Source organism: Elephantulus edwardii, unplaced genomic scaffold (assembly GCF_000299155.1).
Source record: "Elephantulus edwardii isolate Elephantulus edwardi_28Jun2011 unplaced genomic scaffold, EleEdw1.0 scaffold00227, whole genome shotgun sequence".
Taxonomy (NCBI): domain Eukaryota; kingdom Metazoa; phylum Chordata; class Mammalia; order Macroscelidea; family Macroscelididae; genus Elephantulus; species Elephantulus edwardii.
The window spans coordinates 3,675,360-3,685,390 of NW_006399977.1; the positions used below are offsets into that span (position 1 = coordinate 3,675,360).

The following is a 10,031-nucleotide window of genomic DNA, read 5'->3' on the forward strand; positions in this document are numbered from 1 at the left end:
TCCTTTCTGTAAAAAGTTGGTGATTATTTTTCATATCTCTGAAGAATGACAATAAGATTTGAATCAGGATTGCATAATATCTATAGATTGCTCTGAGTACAATTTCCTTCTTAATATTTTTTTATTCTTTCTTCTTTTTTTTTGATATGTATATTTATTGCTATAAATTGACCTCTGAGTAATGCTTTTGCTGCGTTCCAAAGATTTTGGTAAGTTGTGTTTCTATTCTTATTTATTGTAAGAAATTTTAAATTTCCTTTTTTTATTTCTTCTGCTACCTAGCAATGTTCTAGCAAGATGTTATTTAGTTTCCATGTATTTGACTTTTCCCTCTTGACTTTTTGTTGCTGACGTCCACTTTTATAAATCTGTGGTCTAAGAAGATGTTTTGTAGTATTTCAATTATTTTAATTTATTGATGCTTGCTCTGTAACCTAACATATGGTCTCTTCTGGACAATATTCTGGTGCACTACAGAAGAATGTGTATTGCTCTCTAATGTTCCATATAGCCAAGAGTTTAAACAAGTTAATTTTATTACTTAGTTCTTTTGTGTCTTTGCTGAATTACTTTCTATCCATTCTTTCCTTCATTGTAAGTGGTATACTGAAGTCTCCTATTTTTGGGGAGTTGTCTATTTCTTTTCATATATGTTTAAGTTTGATTGTGTAACTTGTGGTTCTATAATTGCTTACATAAATATTAATTAAAATTATGTCCTTTTTATTCATTTTTAATCATTATATAATGTCTTTCCTTGTCTCTTATGCTGGTTTGTGCCTTAAAGTCCGTTTTTATCAGACTTTTAATGCTGCTCATGTTCTTTTCTGATTCTCATTTGCTTAATAATTTCCTCCTACCATTTTATTTTTATTCTATCTTTGACTTTTGTCCAAGGCATGTCTCTTTTAGATAGCATTTTGAATCATATTTTCTTATCTAGTCTGCTACTCTTTTTCTCTTGACTGATGCATTTAATTCATATACATTGTCTTTATTATTCATTTTTAAAGTGTTCATCCTAACAAATATTAAGTCAATCTTTGAACAGTTTAGTCAGTGTATTATTAAGTGTGTTTCAAGTAGGCACTTACACGTAATCCAGGCTCCCCAAGTTCTCCAACGTTGCCAATAGCACCAACATCTCCCTGAAAAAATGAATATAAAGATCAAATGATTTTCAACTGAAACAAAACATACTGCAGGGGCTTGAAAATACTACCCTTTTTAAATCTACTATATTCTACCTGTGCCCAAATAGTATTGTTGGGTGATTGCCACAAACTAGGGAAATCCAAGAGAAACTTTTAGATTTATTTTCTCCACAAAGGTTACCTTCGCTCCTGGCTCGCCTTGTACACCAGATTCTCCCTCAATGCCTGGAGGTCCCTAGAAGAAAACAATTTGACACATTTTTAAGGATTTCTTCGTGAACTAAAAATCAATAATAAAGTAAGAAAGATGGCAATTTTTTAGCTATGATCAAGGTAAAATGTCTATTCTGGATTTGCTAATCAAAAGGTCAACAGCTTGACTAGATTATCTGTTCAGGAGAGATATGTAGTCTGTGTTCTGTAAAAATTTACAGCTTTGGAAACCCAGTAGAGAGTTCACTATGAACTATAATTGACTAGATGGCAGTCAATTTTCCCTTCTAGTAAAATGTCTTTGCTCTCACTTTATAAATTTCATAGCATGACATTAGATTGGATACTTTATGAGAGTAACAGTTTGCTACCAAAAATATTGTCATTTGAAATTAGGATTTTTAAAGCCAGTCAGACACAGGGTTTCAAGAAAAATAATTATACAAGAAAATTACCTGGCAATAAGTATATGATGAAATGAAGAGAATTGAAGGGAACATGGAATATGAGGAAAGGACTCAAACATTGGCAGTAGAAGTGAAAAGGAATAGATAAATAAATAAGCTAAATAAGTAACTTCTTAAAATTTAAGAGATGTTAGAGAGGCTTAGTCAAAGAGAGTAGGTAGGTGCTTGCCAAAAGGTAGGGGTAAAATGGTAACGTTGAACCTTGATAACTCACTGAAGTGGATGATGTAGAAGGATCTGGGATGATTTTCAGATTTGGGATAGCTTTCAATGAGACAGGAATAAAAGAAGGAAAAACAGTGGCAAAGTGATGAGGTTTAAGTATGTTGAATTAGAAATGTTTGTGGGGTACCTAAACTGACATCTAAAAAGACGTAGATGGTTTAGAGTTATCAAGTTGAGAGCTGCCAGGATATAGTGCTGTCAGAATATAAAGTCATGATGTGTGATTACTAACGTGAGAATAAATAGGGGCTGTTTCATATGAAGATTGAGAAAGGCTAATCAGAGATTTAAAGGACAAAAGGAGTTTCACAGAAGCAAAGGGGAACTTTTTCTTGTTTATTTCACACTGAAGTTAACTAACTAAAAAAATAATTTTAATTTTATACTCTTAACTAGGGTGGCCTATTATTCCAAAAGATATGCTAAATAGGGAACTTCTTAATATTCTTCAATGAAAAAAGACATATATATCATTTTGGAGTGAAAAATTATAAAAACAAAACCAAACCTCAACTAGTTGGCATCAAATCACTCCAATTTATGTGTACAGAATTTTGATGACTGTGATTCCTCAGAAACAGAATGCCATGTTACAGACTGAGGGTAAAGTAATTTTATAATTATTAATAATGAGACAACAGCCAGGAACGAGATAGAGCTGAGATCATAAAACAGGGGGCCAGCAGTTCTTGACTGAAGACCCCAAGTCAGGTTTCTCTGTATTTACTGGTAATCTGGGGAAGCAAATAATAAAAGGAATTCCTTGTAAACGAAGCAGAATTTTTCTCTATTGTCAACCTGAAGCTCTAGCTCAGGAAGTATTTCACAGGAAGTAACACTCCCTCTGTAGGGGGGGCCCCAGCTGTCTCCTGTCTGCAGGGAACAAACAGCTCATTTTCTGGGATCTGCCACAAGAGAAAACCCTAATTTATAAATCTGTAATTCCTTCAATTCCTGAGCAAGGGTTTTCATATAATGTTTGGTATAAAATTTGGCTTCACATAATGCCAGGCTTTTCATTCAAAGTGTTTTGGGTGTGTCAGGTACCATCAAGTTGACTATTACTCATAAAAAGTCTATTAATAACAAATCTGAACCTTGCCCTCTCCAGTGTCATCCTCAAGAGCTCTATAATCCTCAAACCTCTGTGGTAGTCACTTTGTCAATCCATCTTGTTGAGGGTCTTCCTCCCCTTTTTTGACCCTTTACCTTTCTCAGCTTGATATGTCTCCCTAAAGACTGGTTTCTCCTGAAATCACGCCCAAAGTAAATGTGATGAAGTTTTATCATCCTTGCTTTTAAGGAGCACTTTGGTTGTACTTTCTTCAAGACAGTTCTTTTGGCAATCCATGGGATAGTCAAGACTCATTGTCAGATGACAATTTAAAATTATTGATTATTTGTCAATATCCATTCATTTTCCAACTTTCAGATGCATAGGAAGTTGAAAATATGATGGCGTAGATCAAGCACACCTTAGTCTTCAAACTGATATCCTTGTTCTTTAGAGGGCCTTAACAATAGATTTCCCCAGTGCAACATGTTTTGATCTCTTCACTGCTGCTGTCATGAAAATTGATCACGGATCTAAGTAAAATGAAATAGTGGATAACTTCAATCTTTGCTTCATCTATCATAATGTTGTCTATCGGTTAACTAGCGAGGATATTAATTTTTTTTATATTGGGATATAATCCATACTGAAGGTTGTAGTCTTTGATCTTCTACAGCAACTGTTTCAAGTCCTCTTAATTTTTAGCAAGTAAGATTGTGCCATCTGCATAATGCAGGTTATTGATGAATCTTCCTTCAATCCTGATACCAAATTCTTCTTATTCTAGTCCAGTTTCCAGAATAAGTTTTTGAAATACAGACTTATTTAGCAAAAATAATAGTGTATAAATATTTTCGTTGTAGTTGTTGTTGTTATGGGTGACTCATAGCAACCCTATATGCAATATCTCTGAAGCCTGTCCTGTCCTGAGCCAAGCTCATTGACTCCAACACACCTACCTCTTGTTGTTGTTGTTATGTGCCGTTAAATTACCTGTGACACTCACAGAGACCCTATGTACAAAAGCCCTAAACCCTGCTCTATCCTATGCCAATATCACTGTCTCTGACACATCTACCCATATTATCCTAGTCACTGAATCAATCCATTTCATCCAGGGTCTTCCTTTCCTGTGCTATCCCATCACCCTTCCTCATATAATGTCCTTCTCCAAGGATCAGTCCCTCCTGGCCACATGCCCACAGTGTGTAAGAAGGAGCTTCAAAATCCTAGCCTCCAAAGAGAAACTTGGTTTCTCCAAAACAGATCTATTTGTTTTCTCAGCAATCCATGTTACATTCAAGACTCTTCTCCAGCATTACAACTCAATTCTTCTGTTATCCTTAATCATTGTCCAGCTCTCTGATGCATAGTAAGTAATTGTGAAGACCATGGCCTGGATCAGGTGCACCTTAGTCTCTGGAATGGTATCATTGCTTCTCAGCAGATTTCCCTAATGCAATTCGTTTTTTTTACTTTCTGACTGCTGGTGCCAATAGTGTTGATTGTGGACCCGAGCAAGCTGTAACTGTTAACAACATCAATAAACAGTCAGTGTTTAAGGTTTTGTACCACCTTGGAATCATGTGAAGAAGAATAAGTTTTTAAAAAATGTTCTTTTGTGTTATTGAGACCATACCCAGAAAATTAGGCACCAATTCATCTGGTTCAACATGGATAATTAGTAACACTGATTATACTCTTCAAGTTGAACAATGATTCGCATCTTCTTTTTCTTAATTTTTCTCATCTATTAATATAAATTCCCAACCATTCAATCCCCTGTATAATCTTTTCTGTTGCTGTTGTCAATTTGGTCCAAGATAAATAAATCCTGAAAAAGTACGGTGCAAAAAGGAGACATTCTTTGCTAGTTAAGTTGGTTGTAAGAAGAAGACAGGAATTATTTCTGGTTTAAGATTTAAAGACAACCTTGGAACCTTGGGAAATAGTTCCAGGTTTAATTCTGACTCCATGGTTCCAGAAATGCTGGAGTCTATGATGATTTGAAATTCTGTCCAGTATTTCCCCCCTTTTTGGTCAATATTCTACAGAATTCTTCCATAGAATTTTAGATCAAAATGTTCAATAATGGTTTAGTTCATTAGGATCAGTTCTGCTTTCATGGTTATTAATTTAGATAGTTATCTATTCACTCCATATCTTCCTCCTATTCCTGATTCTCCAAAGAGAAATAATAACTTGGCTCTTATTCGCTTAATTTCATTGAGCTAAGTATGAACTTCATATGTGTAAAATTAGGTTCATAAAACAGTCATCTTTGCCAATAAAGGAGTTTAAACTTAATTTTCTCAATCTAAAACAAAACAACAAAGAATTATTCTTAATATATATCTGGTTTATCAAAACAACTTTAGAGAAGTCTTTTTAAAAGGTATTGCATATGGATAAACTAACAAGAGCCATAAAAAATTACCTCAGCACCTATTTCTCCAGGAGGTCCAATATCACCTTGGGGTCCTCGTGAACCCTGGATGAGAAATAAATTTTGGAACATCAGAATAAAATCTTAATTTTAATTTTAGCTATATGTACAAATACATTTATATATATTTGTATAGGAATTTACCGGAGACTTAGTGGTAAAGTGCTATGCTGCCAAACCAAAGGCGAATCAAATCCACCAGCTCTTCCACAAAAGAAAGGTGGAAAATCACCTCCTACCCAACTTATTGCCTCAGAAAACCCTCCAGAAGGTCAGTTATGAGTCAGTTCTGAACTGACTGTACATAATGACAACATCATTTTCAGCATAGTACTTTATTCTCTGTATAACAATATTAACATTTTTACCTCACTCATCTTTGTTATTTTCTAATTAATATTGAAATATGCTGAGATTAAAATAAAAGGTAACATGCATTACTTTATTCCTTTTTGACTTGTTCATTCAAAGAAGATATACGAAGTACTTAGAGTATGAGATATTATGCTATTAACTTTTACAGATTATCTTATTCGACACATATGATTGCTATAGGTCTAATTAATATTCCTGGATGAGTATGTGACAAACAAAAGAATACTTTTATGAAGTAAATATAAAGTCTCCAATGAAATAATAAACATATATTAAAGTTTGCTTTATGTTAAACTATATTCTGATAATGAATCTAGTCGAGCAAGTCCTCTATTTCACTTGAGTGGATATGAAAATATTTACATTTGATGATTACACAAAGGTGCAATAGAGGGTTAGACCAGGCTGCTCCTTGGTGGCAAGGATTCTGAGGCTTTGTCTGACGTACTTTGGACATGTTGTAAGGAGGGAGAGGTCCTTGGAGAGGAACATCATGCTTGGGAGGGTGGAGGGATGGCGCAGAAGGGGAAGACCCTCTCTGAGATGGATTGATTCAGTGACTGGGGTAATCGGGGTGGGTGTGTCGGAGACAGTGCGATTGGCACAGGACAGAGCAGGGTTTAGGGCTGTTGTATATAGGATCGCTATGAGTCGCAAGCGACCTGACAGCACATAACAACAACAACAACAACAACAACAACAACAACAGTATCTTTATGGAACTTTTGGTCACTGTGCTTTGAATATTTCACTTTTAATATGAATACTGAACATTAGTTTATTGAAGAAACATTAAGTTATTGATACCAGTGGATCTACTTATCAGTGTGTGGGAGTCACTTCACTCATTCTCTGCTGTCAAGTCAAGAATGATTCAGCTGACCCTCCAGTGGTTTTTCATAATCTACATATTACACAGGAGGAGATTGTTCATCTTTCTCCTGCAGAGTAGCTGGTATAGCTGGTTTATCCACACCACCTACTCCTGGGTTAGCAGAGCAGCTCTCTATCCACTGGCTAGAATTTTACAAAATAAATGAACACTTAGTAACTAACTATACAGATATATTTTGGAGAAAGTGCAGCCAGAGTGCTCTTTGGAGGAAAGGATGGCGATGTTTCATCTTGCATACTTTGGGCATGTTGCTAGGAGAGAATATTCCTTGGAGAATGATACCATACTTAGAATGGTTAAAGAAGGTAGTAGTAGTGAAAGAGAGGAAGACCCTCAACGAGGTGGATTGACACAGTGACTACATCAATAGTCTTGAGGCTGTAAGAGATTGTGAGGTTGGCACAAGATAGGACAGGGTTTAGATCTCTCACTATAAATCATTTGACTTGATGGCACCTAACAACAATACAGTGATATTTCCTTAGTCATGAGAAGAATTTATGTGTACTTTTTTTGCGCTTTCTCAACAAATAATATAAATTATGTACTATTTTGTTATTCAGAAAATGTGTTCATTTTCTTACCCCTACACTTTCTCCCTAGAAAAATTACTATGATATTGTTAACTCTTTTCTCTGTTCTGAGATCTACTTTAAACTTGTAGTTGGAAATGTCCACTATATTTGCTCAAAGACACCACAGTTTCAGTATAATGAAACTAAATTTATAATCTCCTGTCCTTGAACACAGTTTTCTGTTGATTCTACTAATTTCAGCAAATAATACCATTACAATGCCAAAAGTTTATTGCTCAAAATGGCTTTTCTAGCCATTGAGTTTGACTTTGCCATGTGAGTGGGTGGGAATACATGAATAAGGTGTGTTAGTTAGCTTATCCACAAGGATATTGGTTAATCTTACCACTAATTGAGCAGATTTAAGGGCAGGTTTTGAGAATCTCACCATTACCAAAGAAGAAGTTGTAAGTGCAGAGGGTGCATCTTTAGGAGCCAAAACATCCTGCCTCATTCAGACCAGAGCCTACAGGAGCAGAAGTGCAGCAGCCACAGCAGAGAACCAGAGACCAAGCGTGAGACAGAGCTGACTTTGAAATAGTTATCCCATGGAACCAGAGTCAGGAGCCTTTGCTCACGTTGGTTGGAGGACTGACTTGGAAACCAGTAACTGGCAGAACTAAGAAAGCCATGAGGTTGAAGTTTGAGGAGTCTTTGAGCACATTTCAGTGGCTGTTCTGACTGAGTGCCTATATCCACCTGAATAATAGATTTTGACTGATAATCTCTATAATTGTGAATATGATTCTGTGTGTGCGGCCAGGTATTATAACAGATTTCAGACCCAGCAGAGCAGTGATATTGGTATTGGAATTAATTAAAAGAGGTATGGGAGTGTAGGGGATATACCCAACCTCATAGGAAATGGCTTTGTGGTATGGATGTTGTTTTTGGTGGCAGTTTTCTCTTGTGGCATTACTGGAGGTCAGATATGGCCATCCTTATATGGCCCTTGCTCCTTTTACAATCATAATCTCTTTAATTCTACAATCCAAAAATTTAGGGGGCTCTGGTGTCCTAGTGGTAAGAACCTGTGCTGCAATCTTGAAGGCATGTGGTTCAGATTTACTAGTGTCTTTGTGGGAGAAAGATTTTGGGAGATTAACTGCCTCTGAAAACCCACCAGAGGATCAGCTATGGGTTAGTTCTGATTTGAGGTACACAGCAACAACATTTTACACACAAGATCTTAATGTCTTATTTTATCTTCTTTTGAGTATTTCACTTCATCTAATTTTATTGGCCTCTGAGTATACCATCTTTGTCAACTCCATTAAACAAGCATTTATTGAACAGATATACTATGAAGACATTATATTAGGAATTGAGATCACAAAGAAAAAAATGGTCTCTGACTTAAAAGGAGTTTTTAAAAAAGATTTTCTTTTGGAGAATAGGTTTTTAAGAAAACAATGTTAAAGCAATTGACATTATTATGGTTTACATAGAATTGGGATGACATTTAAGAGACAAAAGATAGTGAGAAAACCGAGAAGGATTTAAGGGGATTAAAATAAACATTTAAAATCATTAGGAACTTCTGATCACACAGCTCCTGTGGAGCTGTGCTGCTAAACCAGAGGTTAAAGCCTTGATTGAAATCCACTAGTGGCATCATGGTATAAAGATAATCTCCTCTCATGTAATTTAAAACCTCAGAAACACAATGGAGGGTTAGCTATAGTTGATTCTGACTCACAGCAATGAGTAAGTTGTGTTGTTGTTATGTGCGTTGAGTCATTTGTGACTCATAGCGACCATATGTACAGTAACTCTGAAGCTTGCCCTGTCCTGAACTAGTTTCACTGATTTTGATACACCTACCCCATTGCCCCAATTACTGTATCAATCCATCTCATCCAGGGTCTTCCTCTCCTTCACTGTCCCTCCACCCTTCTCAGCATGATGTCCTTCTTTAAGGATTAGTACCTCCTGGCCACATGCCCAAAATAGGTGAGACAGAGTTTCAAAATCCTAGCCTTCAAGGAGAAACTTGTTTTCACCCTCTCTAATACAGACCTATTTGTTTTCTTGGCAGTCCATGGTAGTTCAATACTCTTTTCCAGCACTACAACTCAAAGGCATCAATTCTTCTTCTGTCATCCTTAGTCATTGGTCAGCATTCTGATGCATAGCAAGTAATTGCAAAGACTATGGCCTGGATCAGGCACACACCTCAGTCTCTAGGCAGAAATCATTGCTTATCAGTACTCAGGAGAGGTTTCTGACAATACATTCACCTAATGCAATTAGTGTTTTGATTTCTTGACTTCTGGTGCTAAGAGTGTTGATTGTGGAGCTGAGCAATTTGTAATTGTTAATAACCTCAGTTTCTTCTCCATCTATTATGATACTGCCAATTGTCCCAATAGTGAGAATTTTTGATTCTTGATAACAAGCTTCAATCCATATCGAAGACAACAATCTATAACTTTCTGCAGCAAACTCTTCAGACCCTCTTCAGTTTCAGCAAGCAAGGTTGTATCATATGGATAATGTAAGTTGTTGATGAGTCTTCTTCCAATCCTGATGCCGCATTTCATCTCATAAAGCCTGGCATCCTAAATCATCTGTTCTTCATAGAGATTGAAAAGGTATGGAGACCATGTAGCCCTCGCTCTAGTCTC

At 36.1% G+C, this 10,031-nt stretch overlaps 1 protein-coding gene across 1 annotated transcript in view; it reads right to left on the minus strand.

The window, feature by feature from the left end:
* The window catches only part of COL24A1 (collagen, type XXIV, alpha 1), a 548,498-nt gene that overhangs the window by 167,286 nt on the left and 371,181 nt on the right, over positions 1-10,031 (minus strand). The window contains exons 33-35 of the mRNA XM_006898370.1: positions 5,551-5,604; positions 1,336-1,389; positions 1,095-1,148 (exon numbers count right to left, since the gene is read on the minus strand). Of these exons, the coding sequence (XP_006898432.1) occupies positions 1,095-1,148; positions 1,336-1,389; positions 5,551-5,604 (162 nt within the window). The remainder of the gene's footprint in view (positions 1-1,094; positions 1,149-1,335; positions 1,390-5,550; positions 5,605-10,031) is intronic.